The following is a 27,272-nucleotide window of genomic DNA, read 5'->3' on the forward strand; positions in this document are numbered from 1 at the left end:
TATTACATTGAGATATGGTTGTAAGAGGTAAGTATGTATGGAAATGGAATGCTTTGTTTGCTTCAGTTTTCACTACAGACTTTCCTCCCTTCGAAATTCAGTTTTCGATGGGAGCCTTTATTTATCTAAACTTTGTTTTTATTAATGGTGATTCATTTTTGGATATCAAAAACTCCCAAGGATAACCAGTAAGTTTTATTTATTTTGGAGGTAAAAAATGCTAAAGAGAATGAGTAGATATGTGTCGGTGATTTGTAAAATAAAGGGATTTCTTTTTCGAAATTGTGCTTCCATTGAAACGTGAAGTTAAAATTGACGTTACAGCATTTGAAAAAAACTTCAAGGCAAAAATATCGATGAAAATTGGATTACAACCTGTACTTTTTTATATATCATTTTTTAGCATTTTTTATCCTCTTCACTTGCGATGGGTGGGAAAATTGTCCAAAACAAACAGACAGCCGAGTTTAACCGAAAACCATTTTACCGAAATTCGGTATTTTTGAGAGGATCCCTAAGATATAAGCAAAAAAGGATTAATTAATCGAATACAAGGATTAAATAATCGAATAAAGGAGATTAAATAATCGAATATAGGAGATTAAATAGTCGAACCTATTCGACTAAACGACGGCAGCTATTCGATTAAATAGTCGAATCATTAATCGAACTTAATAATCGAAAATCGATTATATTTTTGAGAAGATCCCTAATTTTTCAACCAATCAAGAAAGAGAAAAACTGCTGACTAAACAAAATAATGTAAACATACAGATTGTGTTCAAGTGAGTCCACCTCTTTTTCGATGGAAATCAAACATTGATCGCGCGGAGTGTGCGGCCAAATCTATTTTAAGAATTTTGGCCTAGCGTGCACGCTCGCGATGGAAACAGGTCTTTACACGCTATTGTTACTTGGGAATTGTAGCACGTCCTTTATTTATTATTTTGTAGCCCCTGAAGCTCAGCTGTATCTTTTATTGTTTGTGATGTTATAAAGGGTGTAATAATTTTTTCACTTTAGTTTTGTACATATGAAACCCGACCTTTTCTGTTATTAGGCTCTTTCAGAAAAACTTTGATTATGGGGGGGGGGGGGGGTGGAGGATATAACAATCTTTGGAAATTTACCCCCTCTCCGAACATTGTGGATTTTGATCACCCCCCCCCTCCTGGATATTCATAATCACCCCTAATCAGAGCAAGTTTGCCCCTAAAACAAGGAAAATTTTGCAGATTTTTCACTACCCGCAGAAAAAATAAGATATATTCTCCACCCCCATGTACAAAAGTTTTCTGAAAGAGCCCATTCAAAGAAGGACCAATTTTCTAGCTTTGATGTTGTCGTTTCTTTTGCTCCTGAAAAAAGTAGTGAAATGATTCAAATTTTTATAAATCCAACCATTTACACCTTTTTTTTCTTTTCAATATTATTGCCGGTACTCAGTGTGTAGTGCATTTTGTAGTGTATGTAGCCCTTAAATTGTCTATTAGGCTAGATAATCAAGGATCTTGAGTTAGTCAAGCTTTCTTTAAAAAATGAAACCCTCTGTTAACGCTAACAAGGACATGTGAGTGTATGATATCATTTCTAAAATTTATTTTTTAATTTTAGTAAATAAAAAGAACAAGATAAAAATCATTACAGAAATTTAAGAATAACACAATGTCTGGAATGCGCATGCGTCAACCAGCACGAAGTCGAACGCAATTGTTGCCACAAGCAAAACCGATTCCTTTAAAGAAAAAGAGGCGACCTGTACATCGACCACCATGGGACGTAGGTGATTGAATATACTTAATTATTCTGCCAAAGACAGCTCTCGCAAAATTTAGTTCCTCTACGCTACGAACAAACTATGTAAGAACATAAGGCTTCGATGGCCAAAATATTAAGAACAAGTTAAGAACAATTTAATCCTTAGCGGAGTCTCCAAAACACCAGACTTCTTAGGAAAATGGACAGAAATACTCAAAAATGGTGAAAATAAGAACAGGTTACAAATATTTTTGATTTAAAAAACTAAGAAAATGGAAACATCTGAAGGCTTCTTATGAAAAACGCGTAGTGTGAATATTGTTGCCTCGTTTTGTATGCCCTTAATTAAAAGATTCTCGTACGATAGGACAACTTATCGATTTTCGTATTTTACAAAACGTTTCTTCTCATGGTACCAATCATTTTTAAACAAAAGAACAAACAACTTTTCCGGCCTCCTCCCACAGACTTTCAAGTTTTTCATCAAAATGTCCTATTAATTCGAGAAATTGAAGATGCAATTTTCTGGGACCGTCTCCTCAATTTCAACTACTAGAGCAGCATGTTCCTCCAAAAACGTTTTTTAGATATTTTTAGAAACGATGTACCTTTTTGCTAAATGATACTTCTTAGTAGCATTTACATTCGAAACACATGAATGCAATAAAAGAACAGCTTTTATAAAACGTCCCGAGATGCTGTGAGATGTGAGATGGTATGAGACGTTAAATTATATTTACTTTTACTTTTTTTTAGAGTACCACGAAGGATTTGAGTGTCATGAAGTTGTCAAATCAAGAATTGGTATGAATCTTTTCTAGTTTGAAAAATATTGAAATAGCAAAAAGCCTATGTCGGAGAGGCTTCTAACTGGCTTCTCGAGATAAAATCTTCATGAAAATCTAGACTTAATGATAAGGCTTTTAATAATTGTTGATTTTTTTTTTTGAAATAAAACTCGCCGGCTTGTATCTCTAGACTGTAGTCTCTCTGCTGTCAAAACCACTGATATATAACTGGTTATTTGGATCAGGCTTTCTTTAATTGGAGTTTATCCGGTTTTGAAGCTGACTAGTCCTCCACTTTGTTTTTATTTACTGTTTGTCAACCATGTGATTTATTTCATGTGAAAAGTTCGAAAATCTGACGTAAAACAGAAACAGTATGGAGGACTAATCGACTGGGCATGCTTTCCACGGAAAACCTAAAAGCCATTAGCTTATCTAGTGTAAGGACTTGATAATGTAGTGTATGACAAAACCGATAAAACTTGATCCCTACTTTCCCAGCAATGAAAACAAAAGATTCAAGTTTCGAAAAATATCATATCCCATATAGCGTGGTATATAGGCTAGCTGCTTTCAGATTCCCATGAAATCGTGCTCGTCTTCCCTTTCTTAGCAACGAAAACACGAGATTCACCAGATATTGAGTTTCATCAGTTTCGAAAAAAAAAATCATATTCGTTTACCACTACATGGGTTAACTGCTATTAGATTTTCTATGAAGTTGTGTTCATCTTCCCTTTCTCAGTAACGAAAATACGAGGTTCACCAGATATTAAGTTTCATCAGTTTCGAAAAAAAAATCATATTCGTTTACCACTACATGGGTTAACTGCTATAAGATTTTCCGTGAAATCGTGTTCATCTTCCCTTTCTCAGTAACGAAAATACGAGATTCACCAGATATTAAGTTTCATCAGTTTCGAAAAAAAAATCATATTCGTTTACCACTACATGGGTTAACTGCTATTAGATTTTCTATGAAGTCGTGTTCATCTTCCCTTTCTCAGTAACGAAAATACGAGGTTCACCAGATATTAAGTTTCATCAGTTTCGAAAAAAAAATCATATTCGTTTACCACTACATGGGTTAACTGCTATAAGATTTTCCGTGAAATCGTGTTCATCTTCCCTTTCTCAGTAACGAAAATACGAGATTCACCAGATATTAAGTTTCATCAGTTTCGAAAAAAAAAATCATATTCGTTTACCACTACATGGGTTAACTGCTATTAGATTTTCCATGAAATCGTGTTCATCTTCCCTTTCTCAGTAACGAAAATACGAGATTCACCAGATATTAAGTTTCATCAGTTTCGAAAAAAAAATCATATTCGTTTACCACTACATGGGTTAACTGCTATTAGATTTTCTATGAAGTCGTGTTCATCTTCCCTTTCTCAGTAACGAAAATACGAGATTCACCAGATATTGAGTTTCATCAGTTTTGAAGAAAAAAAATCATATTCGTTTACCACTACATGGGTTAACTGCTATAAGATTTTCCGTGAAATCGTGTTCATCTTCCCTTTCTCAGTAACGAAAATACGAGATTCACCAGATATTAAGTTTCATCAGTTTCGAAAAAAAAATCATATTCGTTTACCACTACATGGGTTAACTGCTATAAGATTTTCCGTGAAATCGTGTTCATCTTCCCTTTCTCAGCAACGAAAACACGAGATTCACCAGATATTAAGTTTCATCAGTTTCGAAAAAAAAATCATATTCGTTTACCACTACATGGGTTAACTGCTATAAGATTTTCCATGAAATCGTGTTCATCTTCCCTTTCTCAGCAACGAAAACACGAGATTCACCAGATATTAAGTTTCATCAGTTTCGAAAAAAAAAATCATATTCGTTTACCACTACATGGGTTAACTGCTATAAGATTTTCCGTGAAATCGTGTTCATCTTCCCTTTCTCAGTAACGAAAATACGAGATTCACCAGATATTAAGTTTCATCAGTTTCGAAAAAAAAATCATATTCGTTTACCACTACATGGGTTAACTGCTATAAGATTTTCCGTGAAATCGTGTTCATCTTCCCTTTCTCAGCAACGAAAACACGAGATTCACCAGATATTAAGTTTCATCAGTTTCGAAGAAAAAAAATCATATTTGTTTACCACTACATGGGTTAACTGCTATTAGATTTTCCATGAAATCGTGTTCATCTTCCCTTTCTCAGTAACGAAAATACGAGATTCACCAGATATTAAGTTTCATCAGTTTCGAAAAAAAATCATATTCGTTTACCACTACATGGGTTAACTGCTATTAGATTTTCCATGAAATCGTGTTCATCTTCCCTTTCTCAGTAACGAAAATACGAGATTCACCAGATATTAAGTTTCATCAGTTTCGAAAAAAAATCATATTCGTTTACCACTACATGGGTTAACTGCTATTAGATTTTCTATGAAGTCGTGTTCATCTTCCCTTTCTCAGTAACGAAAATACGAGATTCACCAGATATTGAGTTTCATCAGTTTTGAAGAAAAAAAATCATATTCGTTTACCACTACATGGGTTAACTGCTATAAGATTTCCGTGAAATCGTGTTCATCTTCCTTTCTCAGTAACGAAAATACGAGATTCACCAGATATTAAGTTTCATCAGTTTCGAAAAAAAAATCATATTCGTTTACCACTACATGGTTAACTGCTATAAGATTTACATGAAATCGTGTTCATCTTCCCTTTCTCAGCAACGAAAACACGAGATTCACCAGATATTAAGTTTCATCAGTTTCGAAAAAAAAAATCATATTCGTTTACCACTACATGGGTTAACTGCTATAAGATTTTCCGTGAAATCGTGTTCATCTTCCCTTTCTCAGTAACGAAAATACGAGATTCACCAGATATTAAGTTTCATCAGTTTCGAAAAAAAAATCATATTCGTTTACCACTACATGGGTTAACTGCTATAAGATTTTCCGTGAAATCGTGTTCATCTTCCCTTTCTCAGCAACGAAAACACGAGATTCACCAGATATTAAGTTTCATCAGTTTCGAAAAAAAATCATATTCGTTTACCACTACATGGGTTAACTGCTATTAGATTTTCTATGAAGTTGTGTTCGTCTTCCCTTTCCCAGCAACGAAAACACGAGATTCACCAGATATTGAGTTTCATCAGTTTCGAAAAAAAAAATCATATTCGTTTACCACTACATGGGTTAACTGCTATTAGATGATCCAATGAAATCGTGTTCGTCTTCCCATTCTCAGCAACGAAAACACGAGATTCACCAGATATTAAGTTTCATCAGTTTCGAAAAAAAAAAAATCATATTCGTTTACCACTACATGGGTTAACTGCTATTAGATTTTCTATGAAATCGTGTTCATCTTCCCTTTCCCAGCAACGAAAACACGAGATTCACCAGATATTGAGTTTCATCAGTTTCGAAGAAAAAAAATCATATTCGTTTACCACTACATGGGTCAACTGCTATTAGATTTTCCATGAAATTGTGTTCGTCTTCCCATTCCCAGCAACGAAAACACGAGATTCACCAGATATTGAGTTTCATCATTTTCGAAAAAAAAAATCATATTCGTTTACCACTACATGGGTTAACTGCTATTAGATTTTCTATGAAATCGTGTTCATCTTCCCTTTCCCAGCAACGAAAACACGAGATTCACCAGATATTAAGTTTCATCAGTTTCGAAAAAAAAAATCAAATTCGTTTACCACTACATGGGTTAACTGCTATTAGATTTTCCATGAAATTGTGTTCATCTTCCCTTTCTCAGCAACGAAAACACGAGATTCACCAACCGAAGAAAGATCATGAACGATTACTCAGACAAATGTTGGATGCTAAACTCATGATGTCCGGTGGTGATGAAGGTATAGCAATGCACTGATCTCTAACTACTTGACTGGATCGGGCTTCCCATGTAAAAAATCAACTTCTTGAGAAACTGTGTTATAATTGATAATTATGGGTAATCAGGAGGCCTTACTTAGTAAAAATAGTGGAGAAAACATCCTCCAGCTTTGCCCAATGATGGGAAACGTCTCGAAACGTAGCCAAACGTGAACCTCGTAATTCAAGCCACGATAAACTTCCTATATTAAGCTGTGCTGTATTAATAGTTTCCACGCTTGTTATTGCTGAGAAATAATTTTTCACCTTTCAACTTTTTTTTAGGTTATTCTTTTAACACGACGACAGGTTATGATACCACACAAAATGAGGAAATAGATATACAAAGAGCTGTTCTTGATGACTATGAGCGGGTAAGTTTTCATTTTGTCTCGTTTATCAAAATACCTTATCAGGACTTAACAGAGTGGAAGACTAAAGGCGAATTTTCAATCTTTTCCCAAGCAAAGAAAAGTGAAGCCTTAAGATTTGTGCTACATTTCGGACGATGGATTGAATGTAACACTATCTTTGTTTTCGCGTTTAACATTTTCAATTTCTAGCGATAAATATTACTTTCAATTCAGTGTTTGTATGAAAACAAGCGGGCCGCGTAACTAATGTAGGAAATAAGTGGCTTCAAATCCTACATAAATGGGAGATTCGGCTCTGTAGTCTTCGGTTCGGATGCTTACTTAATCAAAAGGTGTATCGCTCTCCCTAAACCTTTCAACGAGACACTATATTAGTGGGCGGGGAGAGGCAAGCCTAGGGTCCCGTGACATCTTTTATAAGACTATACCAAACAATTTAGCCGTTTAAAGCTAGAACCCCTCCCTCCCTCCATCAGTACGTCGTAGAGAAAGTTTTACGTCAAATCACAACGGAATGGCGTAGGATGTTGGTCTTAAAACGGCTATATATCTTTGTACAATATGTACAATACATTTTTCGGTCAGAATTTCGTGCTCTTTCAGAGGTTGTCAATCATTTTTGTTTCCAACATCATATCAGAAAATGTTAGAGCCAGATTCTACTTTCATAAAATTTACATTAAATTTGAATTCATAAGGAAAAGTAACATGATACTATGGTGTTTTTGGATTAATATTTCCTATTAGTTATACAGAGGCGCACCGCACGTTACAAAAGCTCCTGATGGCGTTTCCTCAAAAAACGGGTAAGAATAAAGATAAACTTCTTAATTTACATGAGATACGAATTTTTGCCTTTTTCGCGAAAATAAAACTCGCCAAATTGCGTGAGATTGCCAACTCGCGAAATGAATTCCACTGGACTTAAAAGCACTGATTTAAAACTCCCTGTGAATTTCCAGGGTAATTTTCAACTGATTTTTGACTGATTCGTGCGAAATTAAGTCCCTGCGATTATTTGCCAAATGCGAAATTAAATCCAGAAAACTTCGCTACTTTTTTAACTTGTAAAATTGAATCTCGTGAAAATTAATCCGATTAACTGCGATTAAAGTAGTTTTTGAGTGATATTGGTACAGTGGTACACTTCGGAAAATGGGGGACGGCAATATGCAAGCCATAATTTGACTATATTGGCTGAAACTTTGCAAAAATACTTTGAAAATTAAACACAATTTAGTCTCTGTAAGGATCCATTTTCGAATCTTTGCTCTGGCATTTCGTCATCTCGCAAAACTTGTACCCTAGGGCTACAGCTTTTCTCAATGTAATTCCTTACCACTTTCCACTTTTCTTTTAGTTTCATTCATGATTTGAGTGTGTTAGACCAATCCTACTATGACACGTTGAGCAAGAGTGTGGTTTCGCATCCCGAATTAAATTACCATAGCGAGGAAGAAGAAACTGAGGATCGAGGTATGACAAAGTCATTTAGTGCCTATATTAAGTGGCTCTCCCAATGACTTTTTATCCCCGTTCGTCGGTGGCATTAAACTCGATTCATTTAGGCGAATAAAATAGAAATTTAAATTTGTGACATGGCTCGTGATTGGCTCATTAGTTTTTTCTTAATTTTTGCACAAAGATGTGTAACTATTAACCCTCGAATGTGACGGAGCCCGATTATCGAAAAAAAAATTTTGGGGCAAAAAAACGGCTAAAAAACGGGTTTTTTGGACTTTGTAAAAAAATTGGATCATTAACTTTTTCTGATTTTTTGCATGAAAGTAGGATACCATCATAGGTAAAATATGGCTCAAGCAGATTTTTTCAAAAAAATTTTGTTGGCTCAAAAAAATGCATGTTTATCTATAAGAATCACTATTATTAAGCATACATCAATGTTCTTAGTTAAATTACTCAATTTTTTTATGAGATATATATTTTTTTGCTCATGAAGGCTTACTTTTGAAGAATGTGTGTGTTTAGACATGAAATTTTGGTTTCTTGGCGTGTTTTTATAGAAAAACTGGCCAAATTCGATATTTATTTATAAGCACATTATCAATTATTTCAGTATTAGCTTTTCTCGAGATTGGCTCTTTGATTCTTTATGATTTCTTGCATAAAGATGCATAACTATAAACCCTCGAATGTGACGTAGCCCGACTTTCGAAAAAAAAAAATTTTGGCCAAATTTGGCTTCAAAACAAGCTTTTTGGTCTTTGTGAAAAATTGGATTATTAACTTTTTCTGATTTTTTGCATGAAAGTAGGGTGCCATCATAGGTTGGCTCAAGCTGATTTTTTCAAAAAAAATTTGTTGGCTCAAAAAACGCATGTTTATCTATAAGAATCACTATTAATAAGCATACATCAATGTTCTTAGCCAAATTACTCAATTTTTTGATGAGATACCGGGTGCGCAACAAAAAAGTTTCTCCCTTTGAAACTAAATTTCTCAAAATCGAAGAACTCTAAAAGAACCATTCCCATTTCATTGGAAAGAAACTTAAATTTTTATGGGTCATTTATTAAATTCGGTTCATTAGATCGAAAGTTATGCTCAATTGAATAAAAAAGTTACTTTCAGAAAGTGCTCAAAAACGTTGAAAATTGACTTATCAAATTTTTATTTCAAATTTGGTAATCGCAATAGCCTTTACATGATTAAGAGCATTTTTCAGTAACTAAGCACATAAATTTTGAAACTGAAGGACCAACAAGAGTTTAAAATATTCGTCAAAATCAATTTAATTTACTTTTGCCGAAATTTTCCTCAGAAAAAGTCTATGTAAGGCTGGATTAACCTCGAAACCCATATTTGATGTATTTTTAATAATTTTACCAGATTTTTGGCCGTTTTCGACGAAATTTCTTCCTTTCATTCAAATTCAACCTTCCTTTATATAACAAAAGATCATTTCGACAGCTAATTATCATTTTTTTAATGACTGATTCGAAAATACTGATGTATCATGTAATTATGCTTCTGTTTAATTTGATAGGTCTATTTTTTAACGTTTTCAAGCACTTTTTGAAAGTAATTTTTTTATTCAATTGAACATAACTTTTAATCTAATGATTCTAATTTAATAAATGACGCATCAAAATTTAAGTTTATCTTTCTTTTTTCCAATGAAATAGAAATGGTTCTTTTAAAAATTTTAGATTTCGAGAAATTTAGTTTCAAAGAGAGAAACTTTTTTGTGGCGCACCCGGTAGATGTTTTTTTTGCTCACAAACTCCTGAATATGAAAGAATATTATTTCAAGAGCATGAAATTTTGGTTTCTAAACGTTTTTTGGACCTACCTGGAGGTCCTATAAATAATTAACCTTTGTCCGTCCGTCCGTTTGTCCGTCTGTTGCCAGCTTTTCTCGAGATTGGCTCATTCTAATTTTTTGCACAACGATGCAAAATGGCAATGCCCAAAATGTGACGGAGCCCGATTTTCGAAGAAAAAAAATCTTCCGGCCGAAAATCGCGGAAATATGCCGGAAAAACTGGTTTTTCGGCATTTTCTCGAGATTTCATCATTAGTTTTTTCTGATTTTTTGCTCAAAGATGCGTATTAACAATGCCCAAAACATGGTCTAGTCCGATTTTCATTGGACTTTTTCCATGTAATTGGTTGTTTTTTCATTCAAAAACATTATTAATAGCAATGCCCACCACCAAGCATGTTTCAATTTTCAATAAAATTGATTTTTGAAGCCGGAACTTTCTAAAAATCGCCGGAACAGCCGATTTTCGCCGGAAAAACGTTATTTCTTGAATTTCTTGAGCTGTACTTTATATTTTTTTATGAAATTTTGCACACTGATGCAATATGACAATACCTAAAATGTGACGGAGCCCGATTTTCGAAAAAAATTCAATTCCGGCTGAAAATACCGGAAATATGTCGGAAAAATCGGTTTTTTGACATTTTTTCGAATTTTCATCTCTAGTTTTTTCTGATTTTTTGCAGAAAGATGCGTATTCGCAATGCTCAACACATAGCCGAGTTCGATTGTTGAGAAAAAAAATTTTCCGGTTGAAAATGCCGGAAATCGCCGTTTTTGCAGATTTCATTGGGTTTTTTCACACAATAACATTATTGGTAACAATGCTCACCATCAAGCATGATTCAATTGTCAATAAAACTGATTTTTGGGACCAGAACTTTCTATTTATTTTTTCCCTACAATTCTTTCCACTCCCCCCATCAACAATCAATGATGAATTTATTGTGCTATGCATTTTCGCTAAACGCTATATTTTCTGACTGATTTTTCTCCTCGCATTGCTATCTAACCTTCATCATCAGGTAGATCCATTCAGCATCTAGCTTGTTTTATAAGAAACAAACGACTAATTTTGATAGATCGTCACTATTTGTGTTCTGAATGATTGTTTAATGGTCACGCTCACGTAGATATCAATTATATATGTGTTAAATGCATAACCAGGTAGGTCCATAAAAGTATCACTTGTTAATCATTGGTCTCGTACAAAGATAGTGTAGGCAATGAAATATTTTTAACTTGAACCTTTATAGCTCAAATGACTCCTTAACTCGAACAAGTTTATGGTCTATTCAGTTAACAAACCCTTATAAACCTTACTTCATAAATCGAAAAAAATATATGTACCCGTGCATGCTCGAGTTATGGAGACTTCAATGTGTATGAAGAGATATTTTAGTCTCAAAATTCTGTCCAAGTTATCAAAATTTTAAGAATATGTTATTTGTTGTGTAAAATCCGTTTTCTTTCTCAGACGCAAAGGTATCCTTTGACCACTTCTAAGAAGAGAGGCTAAAAGTTTTATAGGTTTGGAACTTTATGAATTGCACTGGTTGAGTTAAAATCATAATTTAATCTTACATATTAGGTTCAGAAAAACTGAACTGCTTTCAAGCGAACATGGATTTAACAAAGTATCAAAAAATTCTGGACGAAAGTTATTCTTTACTGCAAGACGAACGGAAAGAAGAAAAGAAACGACAAAATGTCCTGAAAGAGTCAAAAAAGCAAAATATTGGAGTAAACAAGGAGAATCACCACGACGATCACCAAAGGACTTTGAAAGACCATCCACAGCAGATCAAACCGATAAGATCGTGTCTAAAAACGGGTAAATAATTCCCTCGGGCTTACAACCTTTTCATGGGGGGGGGGAATAAGACTATTTAGTTTACAAAGTGTAGTTTGGGAAAGTGTCATCTCCTTCTCACAGACCCGGTAGGACTCCCGTCTGACTGGAAGAATTGGCCAAAATATAGCCCCTTTTGGAAAATATTATACTCAGATTTTTGTCCCCGCTAAAAATAACCAAATAAGCAAATCCTCACTGCATTATATTGTGCAATTTTTTTCATCCCCAGCCATGAAAAATATGGAATATCAAACCTAATGTTACCATGTTATTAATATCCCCACTGGCTGAAAGAATCATACTGACAAAATGTTACGTTGGACTATTTTGGCACAGTAAATTTTCTCTGGTCAGTTTGAGCGATATCTCGACACCATCTTTTAACAACAAAGATTACTATTTGCCGAAACAGATTTGAACTTGGATCGCCCCAAATTGTGTCGGTACTAAGAAACTTCAGAATGCTTTTAATACCAAATTATATGAATGACATTTATTTTCTTCTAGACAAAGAAAACTTCGGCATTTCAAAGTAAGTGAGGTGGAATTTGTACCTTTACCTTTTCAATATTGCACTAAAACCTTCTTTAAGGATCACTATAGTGATTGCTTTATTATAAGGGCTACTTAGACTACACAATATATTGACGAACAATATTCGACAATATGGTTTGCGGACCGTAATGTACGAAGTAAACAACTGGTACTCTATTATAAAAAGGAATTTTCTTTCTGTAAACAATCCCCCTTTATTGTTGGAATATTGCAAATCGAGCTGACAATATATTGCGGACACCTTTTCAATATATTGCCGACATTCAGCAATATATCATCAATATATTGCCTGACAATATATTGTGTAGTGTATGTAGCCCTATAGAGTTGGTATTTAACGTGGACAGCCCAGTATTCTAGGACTTTCAAGCAGTCTTTCAACTGTTTTAACTGGTTTTAACGGGGTTCACGTGTAAACGATTCGGCTGTATGAACTAAACAAAACATTGGAAGGAGTAGGGATTCGAACCGCAAAAACTCTAGTATGACGCCTTGACGACTCGGCCACCGCTCTATGGCATACAGGAAAACTGGGAGCCGGGAGGCGGGAGGCTGAACCGGGAGCCGGGAGTCGGGAGGCTGAAATCGAAAGTGGGAGGCGGGAGGCGGGAGGCGGGAGGCTGAAAACGAAAGTGGGAGGCGGGAGGCTGAAAACGAAAGTGGGAGGCGGGAGGCTGAAATTGAAAGTGGGAGGCGGGAGGCTGAAATTAAAAGTGGGAGGCGGGAGGCTGAAAACGAAAGTGGGAGGTGGGAGGCTGAAAACGAAAGTGGGAGGCGGGAGGCTGAAATTGAAAGTGGGAGGCGGAAAACGAATAGACGAAAGGCCGAAAGCGAGAACTAAGTTGCAAAGATAAAGAAAATCTTGTGAAGATAAACAAAGACAACGGTTTAAAAAGCACTCTCACGAGTTCCGTATCGTTTGGTAGTATACGCTTTTTCAATTATAATAAGGAACCTTACGGAGCCTGGAGTATGTAATTGATCTAAACAGTTAGCCCTGCCCATGAGGTCAGTTCACCCGTATATGCAGTAGTGTTTTTTATAAGGAGTTTTAAATGGCGGAATTTTGTATCAGCTCGATAGTACATTGCTAGCGTGCCGGACTCAGTATCAATGTCATGAGACTTTGGTAGTAGTTCGAGCCGGGGTCAAATTTTCAGTTTTGCAAAAAAATTCTAAGTCGCAAGGCGTTCCAAGCATTTAGCTACATTTCACTCTTCGTGTTTTCAAGTTAGTCTTTAATTATTGGAAATATGAATTAAAAAGGAAAATACTTTCATTTGTCTTTTTTTCTACGCTCAATGTCAATTTTCAGGATAGGACTCGAGGTTTGTTTATATCAGAGGAAACCCCGTTCTATTTAATTGTTTAAAAAATTCCATGACACAGCATTCGAAAAAGTAGAATAATTGGGCTTTCCACAAGTATATTACTTTTTGGTCAGCCCGCTGAGCTTTCAAATCGGCTCTTTCCATCATCGGTTTCCGTTCAAATATATTATACATTCGTCCAATTAGCTCAGTCGGTAGAGCAACAGTTTCAAAGCCAGATTGTCCAGGGTTCGATTCCCCCATGTGTATTTTTTTTCTTTTCTAAACGCATCTATCCACAGGGATCAAAAATATTTCAGACCTAATCAAAAAAATTGATTTTTCAAGCACTCCCTGGCTTTATAACGGTCCTCAAGTCTTGAGGTACCGACCATAATTTTCTGAGCTTGAAAACGCCTTCAAAAAGATAAAAACAGAATGTCAAACAGTACTAGGTACTAGGTTTGCGAGGTGACAGGTATGTCCAAAGCAAAAATCGAAAATCGCCCCTTTGAGAGATAAAATTTTGATGATTTTGGGACCCTTTGAGAGACTTTTTCCTAAATTTAGTTTAAAAGTCTGTACTAGACGGACACAAGGTCCTCCGCCTACTTTGAAGTGTTAAAAATTGGTTGGCTAGTCAGACAGGCTAATAACGTTTTTTCTGAAACAAATATTCTTTTGACACTTTTTGTCGGACAAAATCGGTTTCGGAAAAACTGGAGCAAGCTTCTATTGCCTATCGGACTTTTTAGCTGTTGGACTAGAACATGTCGGATGCATGACTTTTTGAAGACTCCCCCCAGTTTGTGAAATCATCATTCTGACCAGTCTTCCAAGAGAAAAATAAATAAAATCTGTATTTTCAATTAAATAAGACAGGGTATGAATTTTTGCATAGGAAATTGATTTTCTGTGTGTTTCTCAAGGGAATAATAATCTTCTTTTTCAAAAAGAAAAATTCAACTAATGATTGCTCAAGGAATTTCAGTTATTTTGTATTTTTTGCAAGGGAAATACCTTTTCTTTCAAAAGAAAATCAATAAAGTGCAGTGATTTTCCTTGGACAATACGACACAAATGATTTCCTTTGGAAATTAGCTATAGCAATTGACTTTCCTTGGAAAGTATGTAATGATTAATTTTCCTTGAAAAATACGTGAAAATTGATTTTCCTTGGAAAGAACGGAACAAAGGATTTTCCTTGGAAAATACGCAAGAACTAATTTTCCTCAGAAAATACGGACCAGTGATTTTCCTTGGAAAATACGGTCTAGTGATCTTCCTTGGAGAATACGCAATAACTAATTTTCCTTGGATAATACGCAATAACTAATTTTCCTTGGATAATACGCAACAACTAATTTTCCTTGGATAATACGCAATAACTAATTTTCCTTGGATAATACGCAATAACTAATTTTCCTTGGATAATACGCAATAACTAATTTTCCTTGGATAATACGCAATAACTAATTTTCCTTGAATAATACGCGATAACTAATTTTCCTTGGAAAATACGCAACAACTAATTTTCCTCAGAAAATACGGACCAGTGATTTTCCTTGGAAAATACGGTCTAGTGATCTTCCTTGGAAAATACGCGATAACTAGTTTTCCTTGGAAAATACACGATAACTAATTTTCCTTGGAAAATACGGGACAACTAGTTTTCCTTGAATTAATTATCTTAATCTTCTTATCTTCTAATCTTTCTTATAATTTCGGGCTTACCTTCCAGCACAGCTGGTTTATTTATAAATATAACGAGATTGCTCACGGAAATATCTAACCCGGGCCTGTCAATCATTTTCTAGACCTGTCAATCACTTTTTTGGCAGCATATTCAGTCAGTTTTGCTTTTCTTTTCACTTGTGGTTCTGAAAAAAGTGTTTATAAGATAATAAAAAAAGATGAAAGCCGATTTTTTTGCATTTTTTTTAGTTGAAAGTTCTGGAAAATTGGATTTTCAAGAGAAGGGAAAGTCATAACTCTTGACTCTTGACTCTCCACCCGCCAACCAACCTGATCCATTTTGAAATACTATACTTGAATCAAACTGCATTGAGCTGAGGTGACACTCCCGGGGGGTGGGGGTTTACCAATTGACAGTATGTGCGGCAAAAAAATTGGCATTTAGAATCGCACCCTTATAGTGCAGAAAAAAATTCATACCCTTACAATGCATTTTTTCAAATTTTAAACTCTTTTAGAGCAAAAAAAATCAAGATTTTTCGAGCAATCAAGATTTTTTGAGCAATAATTTTTCCCATAGATTTGCTGAAATTTCCACCCTTACAGTGCATTTCTGATAAATTGGAAAACATACCCTTAACCGTCGCAGATACCCGTCGCGGCGTCGGTCAATTTGCCTGACTGCCCCCTCCCCCCAATTTGTTTCTTAAAATTTTAACAAAAAGTTTCAAAAATATCAACAAGAGCTCATAAAACCAGAAAAAGTTTGTCAATGTTGACAAAACAGACAAAATAACACAATTTTCGTCGCACCGTATAGGATTCGAACTCTCTAAAACCACTACAGTTGAGTTGCCATTTCAACGACTTATCCACTCGGCCACGCAGGTGATATGAAGTGATGTGAACAATGATTATAATTCAAGCTTTATTTTACCATGATACTTGTATAATTTTACCCTGTCAAGGTATTGACTTCTTAAAGAAATGATTTTAGATTATTTCCAACATGCAAGAGCCGATTGCACTAAATATATATAACACTCGAAAACTATCATGTTATATTTTTTTGTAATTAAATCTTGCATCAGCAGTTTCGAAACAAAGCTTGCTATATTTTTATGTAAAATTATTTTTATAAAGAGAAACGCTTCCTAGGAAAACACTTGGTTTCAATAAACATACTATTTGAAATAGTTTTTTTGATGGATTGTGTGTGTTTATAAAAAATAAATGATCTGATTTTTCTTAGCTCTTTGTTACCTATCCCTTGACCAAAAACGTTTGTGCGTGGCCTCATAAATGAGCCTCTCACTTTTGTTTTCAGCCTCCCGCCTCCCACTTTTGTTTTCAGCCTCCCGCCTCCCACTTTCAATTTTAGCATCCCGCCTCCCACTTTCGTTTTCAGCCTCCCGCCTCCCACTTTCGATTTTAGCCTCCCGCCTCCCACTTTCATTTTCAGCCTCCCGCCTCCCACTTTCGATTTTAGCCTCCCGCCTCCCACTTTCGTTTTCAGCCTCCCGCCTCCCGCCTCCCACTTTTGATTTCAGCCTCCCGACTCCCGGCTCCCGGTTCAGCCTCCCGCCTCCCGGCTCCCAGTTTTCCTGTATGCCCGCTCTATATGATTCATAGTAATGCAAGAAATGGGTTAATCTTGCATGACATATCCATATGAAAGTTCAAGAATAATAAAATGCTTTAAAAATCCTTCCATTTCAGTAATTCAACCAATACTACTACATCAACTTCCTCCTTTACCGATATGAATCAGGTACTTTTCATTTATGAAATTGTAACAATTATTGTAACCACGTTTAGCTCAGTCGGTAGAGCATTGAATGAGTAGCTTAGATTGGGTAATCTGAATTAGGCGGGGTAGGTAACTGGAAGCAGAGGGTTGGTGTCTCCCCGGCCTAGCGCAAATAGAAAAAGAATCAGACTCCCTCACTCTGGGCCCTGCAGATAGCCGCCAGATGAATACCTTTCTTACGTGCATATTCTAAGAGCAATTTGATTTCCCGTCGACTTTAAAATCAGTGACTAAAGAGTCACTCGTAAGGGAGTCGGAAGGGGCCGAGAAGAAACTCTGGGATCGGAAATGAAGCAGCTTATGCATAGTGTCCTCCTGGGTTGGTTCCCCCCACTAAAAATCAAAATTTTTCTCCATTCCCCCCTCTTTTATTTCCCCCACCATATTTCAAAATTTTTCGGTTCCCCCCTCTTTTTTGAATTCCCCCAGCTATTTGAAGATTTTGCGGTTCCCCATATGGTTAACATAAAAATGCCTTAAATCAAGTTTAAAATTTTGGAAAGCTTGAAAAAATAGCCTTGAAAGTGCTGGAAAAATGAAATTGTATTGAAAAGTTGGTTTATCCCAAAAGATTTGCTGATTTTATTGCTTAAACAGGTTTTGCAACAAGATCACCTTGAGATCAGTGAAGTTCCCCCAGTCAAAATCTCCTAAATTTATGGTTTTCCCCCCTCTTTATTTTCCCCCAGCAAATTTCAAATTTTTCATTTTCCCCCATACTTTAAAAAAAGGGCCAAAATCAGAATCCCCCCCCTTTATAAAGGGGGGGGAGGACACTATGTTATGTCCAGTCCAAAACGCGCCCCTCGTGTGGTTCTCGCACAAACGCCAGATTGAAAGTAAAATCCGTCGCCAGATTTTGAAAAATAAGTCATTCTAAAGCGGTGCAAATCTTAAGAATTCACTTTTTGTTGAACCCTTCGCGCTAAAAACTCAATGGTCGTTAGTCCTTAAATAAAAGGATGTATCTATTCTTATGTAGTTTTTTCTTTATTCTAACCGTATTTTTTGTTTACGTTTTAGATGTTGAGAGCGCTAGAAGAGGATTTACATGAATACGAGGTCGAATGTGGAAGAACACATCTTTCTGAAACTCAGGTCGGTTATTTTCCGAGTTTTACATGTTTTAAAAACTTTAAATCGACATTGGGAATATTTAGAAATTTCACAGGGTCAATGCAAGTAATTTAGGAGTCTCCAATGGGATTAGAGATAATCAATGATAATCCATGTTTGATAATGTTTAATCAGGTTTAATCTCAATACACGAGTCTGAAAATTTGCCAAAACCTAAGAACAAATTAAGAACAATCTGGGCCTCAGATTCCAGGAATTACTAAGAAAGTATTGATTTTAACCCATTTAAGAGTATTAAGAACATCGTAAGAATATTTAAGCCCGAAAATATCAAAAAATTAAGAACAGCCCAGTCTGAGTCAAAATTTACTGGTTCTTATAATATTCAAGGAAGTTTTACGCATTGTGGGATTTCGTACGGCTTTATCTGTAACAGTCTATATGACATCTTTTTTTCAGACTATGTCAATTTCGTGTCAGGGATACACAGCATCACTGTTATCAATCACCGGCAGACTTATAAAACATCTGAAAGAGGTATCAATAACTCTTTAAGAGCCACTGGCATCGTATGAGATTGCTCAATTTTTCGGTCCTGTTCTAGTTGGTTAGAACTAGAGCACCGCGACCGATGTCGTCCTATTTTTGACCCCGCCCGAATAAAATACTCGAGATTTTATTTCTTATTTGGGGTGTGTACGCGCCACGAAACACAAGGTCATATATTGTGGTGTACTTCTCGACCAATAACATTCCATTTTTCCGAGTTGCAAACAAGCACTATGGTGTAACTCATTGAAATTATTCACAAATTTTGATCGCAAAAGTCTGTTTGTTGTTGTTTTTTCATTTCAATGGCCACGTCCGCCGCCACCGGCTGCCTCCTAATGTAAATGTAAATTTTCTCTATCTCTCCTTCATAGAGTGAGAGGCAGTTACGTGAAGAGATGAGCATGCGCAGAGAGATCATGATGGCGTTCGAAGAACAGAAGTGTATGATCGATGCTCTAACTAATGTATGTTTTACTTTCAGTGTGATTTTTCGACCTGGTGACAAAGGAGTAGCCCCCGCACCCGGCCGGTGGTGCACCAACACCCACTTATCTTCCTGTGTGGGTGGTTACCCTCCAATGTGGTTATAAACAGTTAGCCTAACCTGTGAGGTCTGACTGTCGACCGGTATATGTTTCCGTTGAATATGGCTTTTATTCAGATGAGATGCATTTTTAATAAGATTTATAATTACTTTATTAATTAGTCAATTGAAGTAATAAAAACGACGCATTCTTTAGAAACAGTTAGAAAAAGCAACAAAATAGTTTTATTACTGGTTAACGACCAACCAAATCAAACAAGAGCTCGTAAAAACTCCATCTCGTCCCTTTTTATTCGTAGTCAGTCAACCTTTTTGTTTTTGCGTTTTATATTTTTCAAATGCTGTCGTTTAAATGTTATTTAAAATCCAACGCGTGTATATATATATTTGCTCATTTTCGTAGATGTCGGGTCTTTTTACATAGAAAACCCACATCGGATATCTTTCAACTAATCGGTACGGTTTCTTTGATTTTTTTCAGGATTTGATCGAAACACAAGACGAAAACGAAAGATTAAAAGAAGAAATATTTGATATCAAAGAACAAAGCCAATCAGAATACACCTCTTTACGACAAGAATTACAACGGCTTGAAGAAATGATCGAGTCAAGGTGACACGAAGTCTCTTGACCATGTCAAGCTCTTGTGCGCAGCATTAAAGGTTCTTCCGTCTCAGACGGATTTCTGTCCAGGGAAGTTCAACATTCTGCATAATTTGCAAAAAATCCAAAACTATGTACTAATTTGCTCTGTAAAATCCTGTCTTATAGCCAAAAACCTTGCTTCTTGAACACTGTGTAAGCCAATTTTATCGGCCGATTCTCAAAGCCACAAAGCAAACTCCAGCAAACTCTTGCTTCTACGCAAAAGTTCTTCGCAATTTTCGAATACCTTATCGGCTATTTTTTGCGCCGGCCCTTATTGGCGTTATTTTTCGTCATTGGCGTAATAAGAGCCGGCGTAAGGGGTCGGAAAGGATCATCTTGGATTTTTCAGTTTTCATGGCTATTTTTTAATTTTCCAACATTCTCTGATATAAACAAGACTGCTGATGGGAAATAATGAGAAATCTAAAACAAATTGAAACTGCATTATAATAAAATGTCTTCAATATTTTCAACATAATCGTTGGCAATCATTTCTTGACAGATATAGACCTTTTGATAAATTATGTCATGAACAACGCTTACCTCGTTTTCAAACCCAGAGGGGTTCATAAGTAGTTTACTTTATTTATAAAAGTAACACTTGACAGATCTAGAGATATAATTGCAATGGTACCAAAACGAGGCAATCGTTGCACTCAAAATAATTCATTATGCCATTCAGGCATTTTTTACGTTTAATGTTTGTTTAATTTATTGTTAATATATTTTGTACCAATCTTCGTTTTCTTGTTTCCTATAGGATTGAATACACGTTTTTTTATAGAACATAGCCTTCGAGGAAAAATGTTTAAGAAGATTCCTCTGAGAAAATTTTTTTAAAAACCCTTCATGTCAGAATTGGTCAATAGATCATCGAAAGGTAGCTTAAAAAAAGAGTGTTAAATGATTGATTCATTGTCCGACTCTCCGATTCATTGTGATGTGGTTACTTATACTTGTCAGGCTCGATCATGCGAGGATGCACCCCCCCCCCAGAGACGTTCGAGTATAGTTACTATACACCATCAGCTCTGGGTGCCGCGAGCACGATTTGGCAGAGTCAGGAAAACGCAGTGATTTTCTATCCTAGGATAGTGAATGCTGTCATGGACATAGCCTGTTCCTCATAATAATTCATTTTCCTTTTTTACAGAAACATTAAATTAGAAAATTATAATTAAATAGAAGCAAGCAACCAATGTTCATGAATTAATACAATTATACAATACCTGCTGCCTGTTTGTGGTGAGTTTCGCTGCTCAAGAACTATGGAATGCTACAGTGTCCTCGATTGTTCAGTTGATGTTGAGAACTTTAACAGTCAAGGTGCATCAGGCAAGCGAGTCAATCACAAACGAGCCTGTATTCAACTAGGCCGTGATCAACATAATGATTTGGTATTCAGGCTAAACAACACTCCATACACACTGAAAGATTTCAAAGTCTTGGACAAATTCAAACAAGAAGGAAAGGTCAGTGTCTTCATTTTCTGTTTTTATGCCAATCAATAAAGATGAAAGTACAGGTATTCGGATTTTGTACCCGGTATCGCAAAATTAAATCCATCCAAAATCTTCCAAATTAGAGTTTTAAGGTTAAAAATCACTACACATTCGCTATGGTTCGTGATTTAAGGACTACTTTCAAAAAAATTTTGGTTGAATTTAAAAAATAAACACAGAAAATTTCGCGATTTTTTTTTTCGTTTGCAAGATTAAATCTAGCCTATACTAGACGTCACCCACGTTTTTTTACGCAATTAACGTCTATTCCACTTTGCGACTTTTTCGAATGTTTGGAGGCCGGGTTTTCGGGCTCTAAACATTCGATTTTTTGACGTCACTTTTAATTTTCGAAGCTCCTACAGTAGCAAAATAATCGAATTTGCGTCAAAACACTTGAAAGGCTTCTATTTTTCAAAAATCGTCAAAGTGGAACTCACTAAGAAACGAGATGAAAAATCCCGGTTTTTAGTGAGGTGCTCGCTAGATTAAATCTGGCGAATATAGATCCGTTTAAAGTTAACGACAAGCGCAATAGATTTTTTTTTCGAAAATAAATTGTATACGATCCTTATAAATCTGACTCGAGTGCATATCTTGTGAGTGGTATGTTAATTTGAATTATACCTTATCAGATCCATAATTTCCTTTTACAGGCAACAGTCATATTCCAGAAACCACGCGTCAATATAATGATCTCCAATGCCCCGCCAAACGCCCTTGTCGCATTTCTTAAATTGGTGCGAGTCAAATCGAAAATCCAGCCTACTTTTGCGACAGATCGTGCCAAGTTACATAACACTGGTAGTAAAGTATTTGAAGAAATCAGTCCATTAACTGTCCAAGATGTTAAAAAATACAAAGACGTTGCTTGTTTGAAAAGCCCTCACACGCCCCACCAGGGCGCGGCCGCCAAAGGTGGTAAATTAAAAATGACAGATATAACGCCCGTCCGGTCAAAGAAACGTAGCTTGGAAGCAAGTGCTTCGGAAAGCTCATCCGGGAAACCTTGTAAGCGCTTAAACATGAGCGGGCGACCGCAAGTATTGGTCAAACTTGGAAAATCACCGTTACAAAAAGCTTCATCCTCAATGAAAGAAATGCTCAAAGCTGGACACGAAGACAATAAAACGTTAAACCTGCTCGGTAAACTAACCACAGAACAAACGACTGTTTTTGATGCTATAAAGAAAGGTCTAAACGTCTTTTTCACCGGAAGTGCCGGCACCGGGAAATCATACTTACTGAAAAAGATTATAGGAACATTATCGCCTGATTCGACCGTAGCATCAGCGAGTACAGGAGTAGCGGCTAGTCAGATTGGTGGTGTGACGTTACATTCTTTTGCAGGTAAGATGCTTTCATGGTCATCTAATTTATTAAATTGAGGTGATGCTCTCTAATCGATTTTCAAGGGTATTTGATTTTTATTGAATGAGAGAGCATATAGTACGTGGAGAAATCCAGAGATAAAATGAGAGAGCCTTCTGGTCGCCCTCGACTCACTCGCAAACTTACTTACTTTAAGTGTCACTTCATTTTTTAATTTAACCTGTGAAAACCAATCTTGAGGGAATTAATCCAAATAAGTTTAATGTTTTCCATGTGGTAGTAAAACTCAAAGAGTAACAAAAGTTGTTGTATTTCATTAAAACCGATACACCTTTTCTTTTATAAAAACATTGAGTTTCAAGTCTAAAAGTGTTCTTAATCTTATTTCCCTTGTTTTTTATAAGAAAACGTGTACTTTTACTTCAGGTATTGGCAATGGAGAGGGTTCACTGGAGAGGTGTATTCAACTCGCTTCCAGGCCTTCGGTATCAAGAAATTGGAAGCGATGTGAGATTCTAATCATTGATGAAATCTCGATGGTCGATGCAGAGTTCTTCGATAAACTGGAAGAGGTATTTAGCGAATTAGTTTCTATAATATAGTAAGGGTTCAAAATGTGCTTAAAACCAGTAACGTAGGATGGCTAAACTTTTTTCGTTGTCTGGGAAATATTCCTATTGCCACCCAACCAACGTTAAAAGACCGAAACTTTGGGTAGGTACGAAAGTAGCTTCAACTTGTTAAGCGGGTCACTCTCAACGCCCTTCTTTGTTGTCTATACATACACTTTGTACGTAGCAAAAACAATCTTAGCCATCCTACGGTTCTTTAAGTTTCCGCTTTAAATTCTTCTTCATTTTGTTCTCATAGGGTTTAATTAAGTTTCCGCTTTTTTGAACTCTATTTATAAGTCTACTTATGCCTGAACTTTGCTTTTTTGCATTTTTGCATTTTTTGATAAGAGCATCATCCTCTAACTTAGCTCTAATTTAGACGGCCCATTTTTCGCCCTACCTATTCTAATTAATTATGAATTAAAGTGGACAGAAAGTTTGCTGTCTAAAGTCAACGCATTGCCCTCTTTTGACTTCAATGTAATGTCTTCTTTCAACCTTTTTCACGCAAAGATTTTTTCAACTTTGTGCCCGCTTTCTGCCCACTCTAACAATTAGAATAGACAGGGCAGAAAGCCGGCCGTCTACACTAGAGCGGCTCTAGTGTACCTACTAACACCCCTGTCTCACAGCCCCGGTGAAACTTTTTACCACAGCGGTGATAAAATTTTTTATCGAAATCTCAATGAGGATGAAATTTATATTGTTCTGAAGTCGAAAGATCCAGTCGTGGGGATGGTTTTGGGATGCAATTTTTACATTAAATTTTGGATGGGGATGAAATCAAAAGTCAATTTCCCTGTGGGGTATTTTTCCCGCCAGGGACGAAATTTTGGCCCAATTTTTCAGTGGGGCTGGGGTCCCAGCGGGTCTCTGACACAGGGGTGTCTACTATCGTGACATTGTTGTTTTCTTAGTTGGTACTTTTGGGTACAATTAACGCTCTCAACAAAACAACTTGTATGAATCACACATTTTTATTTTCACATAACAGGTCGCACGCCATGTCCGCAAAAACGATCGTCCGTTTGGTGGGATCCAACTGGTATTGTGCGGTGACTTTTTACAACTGCCTCCTGTGACCAAAAAGGATAAAGAAAAGAAGTTCTGCTTTCAGGTAAGCATGTGTTTAGAACTGTTGAATAGTCCAAAATATAACCAGCCGATAATTTTAAAAACCATAAAACAAAAGAAAGTCCGAAAAGATTCATTCTGACATCAAAAATCTTGAAGTAACAGACGAAGTGATCTCATGTAAAATATGCTATATTTCGTATTCTATCTAATACATCATTCAGGCAAAAAGTAAGTACAAAGAATAAAAGCTACTATTTATAAAAGTCATGGTAAAAATCGTAAAAATGTTATCAATAAAAAGGCAATTAAAATGTAAAATTGGCTAAGTATAATGATCCCAAGTGACTAATGATGAAAGAAACTAATCTCGAGAGAAACTAAACAAAGAAAAGAAGGCTACGAAAACAAATATAACTCTCTCGAGGCTTTCAGGCCACTATTCAAAATTGGTGTATGTCTTTTAATATATAAAGCCTCTTTGATGAGCAAAATACTCCAATTGGTTGCGGAGTCGATAATTTTTGTATTGTCTTTGACCAAATTGATGTAATACAATCTTTTATCCCCACGAGTAACGTTGTCAATATCAAAAAGCAACATTGTTCTTAGATAATTTAATTCAAGATTTTTGATGTCAGAATGAATCTTTTCGGACTTTCTTTTGTTTTATAGTCCAAAATATGTTTAGGAAATGTTTAGTAGACCCCGATTGTTTAGACATATTTCTTCTTCTTTGAGACAATGGTTTCGTTCGTTGTAGATTGGAATTTAAGGCAGAACCAAATTTCAACCTAACCTGTTACATCATTGGGGTAGTGGGCATTTATTCGCGTTTCCAAGGCAGAATAAATATTCTGTCACTCTAAAAAAATCCGATAGTTGTAAGGAGGTCATTTAAATTTGAAATAGAAACATAATCAGAAGGTTGACATTACTTAAGTCTGAAATATTTAGGGGCTGTGAATTTGATAAAAGAGAGATCAACATGAAAAATTAGCATCGAAAACGAGCATAGTTTCTTTAACGAAAATTTAAATCTTTAGACGACAAACTATGGTACATTTACAACTGGATTTCAACCCAATTCGCTAGAAATAAGTTAACCTTTTTGAAGACAATTTTGTTCAGCTTTATCCAAATTTTTAAAATATCCAACGTTTTGCATTTGGGGAGAGGAAAGATCAACAAATTATGAGAGATCCTGCACAAAAAGTAGTAACTTATTTATGCACAACTTAGAAATTTTTTATGAAATCTATGATGAAATTTTTTCTACAGATATACCTCGTTTTTTTTTTATTTGTAGATTATAAGGCTAATTTTCAACCTTTCGATAGAAATGAGTGGCTTTTTACCATTTTTATATACTGACGATGAAGTAATTCTGATATATTATATGATGAAATAAATATACAGTTGACGCTCTCTAATTCGATCTTCAAGGGGAATTGGATTTTCATCGAATAAGGGAGCCTATCGAATAAGGGAGCGTTGTTTATGAGAGTTTCTTGTTGACGGTGGGTTTCAATTTCATGGAATAAAGTAGCGTATCGAGTAGTAGAACGTCGAAATGGAGAGCATCAAATATATTGATTATTTGTCAATCTTACATATTATTTTTTCCTCAGTCAAAACAATGGAGCTTGTGCATCAACGTCAGTTTTGAGTTAACGCAAGTCAAGAGGCAAAACGACCAAGATTTTATCAAGATATTACAATACGTTCGTTTGGGAAGGTAAATACACTGAATTCGTTTTATATAATCCGTGTAGTACAGCAATATTTGTGTTATACGGTAATACGATAATTGTTACGGAATAATATCAGTTTGAACATTCCATTAGTTATTGCCTGTTTTTTACTATGTCTGAATTATTCGTCTAACATGTTGGACTAGAAGTTAAAATAATGAAACAAAATCTTGAAGCCACACCTTTTCAATCAGGAGTCAAGCGCACTTCCAACTGACCACGCCTCTCCATAAAATGTAAAATGTAAAGCACTAAGGTATCGCCAATACCTTACTTATTTTTTGAAAACATTACACTCGTGAATAGAAGTTATAAAACGCTTTAAAATTTTCCTCCAGATGTCCAGACGAAGTTCTGGATACTTTGGTTCAAACCAAACACAATCAAATCGAATCGAACAACATTGTGGCAACAAGACTGTGTACACATCGAGAAAGTGTTGAAGAAATTAACATCTCCAAGATGAAAGAAATTAAAGGTTGAGAAATTTAATTTTAAGGGATTTCGGACGGCTCGTTCCCGGGAGAAGACGCGCGCTATCTCCCTAAATCCTCTGGTTTGCTTTAATTTCAAAAAAGATTTTTCGGGGGGGTCAACAAAATAACAAAAAAAGACTGTTCCTCTTTTTTCGAAATTTAAACTTAAAATGTTCTTAAGATGTTCTTATTTTCTTCACTTACGGGATTTTAAAATCAGTATTTTCTTAGTAGCTGCTGAAATTTAAGTTTTCTAGGTATGATTCTTACTTTGTTCTTAGTGAGGTCTGTTAGCACAAAAATACTTCAGATGGTGATTAAAGCATGAAATTTGGCACAGATGATCCTTAGAGGGTGTAAACCTTAATTTTAAACAGTAACAC

General features: G+C 35.7%; 2 protein-coding genes across 5 annotated transcripts in view; both read left to right on the top strand.

Moving 5' to 3' along the window:
* The first annotated feature begins 1,616 nt into the window (after window positions 1-1,616).
* LOC136803457 (spindle and centriole-associated protein 1-like) lies at window positions 1,617-20,869 on the top strand. 3 transcript variants are annotated; one of them, XM_067060184.1, is made up of 13 exons: window positions 1,617-1,779; window positions 2,515-2,562; window positions 6,316-6,412; window positions 6,717-6,805; window positions 7,553-7,611; window positions 8,166-8,281; window positions 11,683-11,925; window positions 12,454-12,478; window positions 17,226-17,277; window positions 18,340-18,414; window positions 18,853-18,930; window positions 19,317-19,409; window positions 19,971-20,869. In XM_067060184.1, the coding sequence occupies exons 1-13, from the start codon at window positions 1,666-1,668 to the stop codon at window positions 20,103-20,105; spliced, it is 1,224 nt and encodes a 407-aa protein (XP_066916285.1). In that variant the 5' UTR covers window positions 1,617-1,665; the 3' UTR covers window positions 20,106-20,869. The 3 variants fall into 3 exon arrangements, with proteins under 3 accessions (XP_066916285.1, XP_066916286.1, XP_066916287.1); XM_067060185.1 differs by having other exon boundaries at window positions 11,683-11,913; XM_067060186.1 differs by having other exon boundaries at window positions 1,700-1,783.
* A 403-nt stretch (window positions 20,870-21,272) lies between these two features.
* LOC136803453 (ATP-dependent DNA helicase PIF1-like) overlaps window positions 21,273-27,272 on the top strand; it is a 28,208-nt gene continuing 22,208 nt past the window's right edge. Inside the window, exons 1-6 of one of the 2 annotated variants that reach the window (XM_067060180.1) lie at window positions 21,273-21,609; window positions 22,296-22,989; window positions 23,398-23,543; window positions 24,580-24,702; window positions 26,291-26,397; window positions 26,752-26,891. In XM_067060180.1, the coding sequence (XP_066916281.1) occupies window positions 21,406-21,609; window positions 22,296-22,989; window positions 23,398-23,543; window positions 24,580-24,702; window positions 26,291-26,397; window positions 26,752-26,891 (1,414 nt within the window). In that variant the 5' untranslated portion in view covers window positions 21,273-21,405. The remainder of the gene's footprint in view (window positions 21,610-22,295; window positions 22,990-23,397; window positions 23,544-24,579; window positions 24,703-26,290; window positions 26,398-26,751; window positions 26,892-27,272) is intronic. The other variant, XM_067060179.1, reaches the window with a different exon arrangement.

This window comes from Clytia hemisphaerica, unplaced genomic scaffold, assembly GCF_902728285.1.
Source record: "Clytia hemisphaerica strain Z4C2 unplaced genomic scaffold, Clytia hemisphaerica genome assembly, whole genome shotgun sequence".
NCBI classification, from domain to species: domain Eukaryota; kingdom Metazoa; phylum Cnidaria; class Hydrozoa; order Leptothecata; family Clytiidae; genus Clytia; species Clytia hemisphaerica.

What these genes read in the sequence shown, in the direction of transcription:
- LOC136803457 (XM_067060184.1), top strand. Translation starts at nt 1,666, where the DNA reads ATGTCTGGAATGCGCATGCGTCAACCAGCACGAAGTCGAACGCAATTG. An exon ending in CCTTTACCGATATGAATCAG is followed by an intron (nt 17,278 to 18,339) that starts GTACTTTTCATT and finishes TTTACGTTTTAG; the next exon opens with ATGTTGAGAGCGCTAGAAGA. An exon ending in CACATCTTTCTGAAACTCAG is followed by an intron (nt 18,415 to 18,852) that starts GTCGGTTATTTT and finishes TCTTTTTTTCAG; the next exon opens with ACTATGTCAATTTCGTGTCA.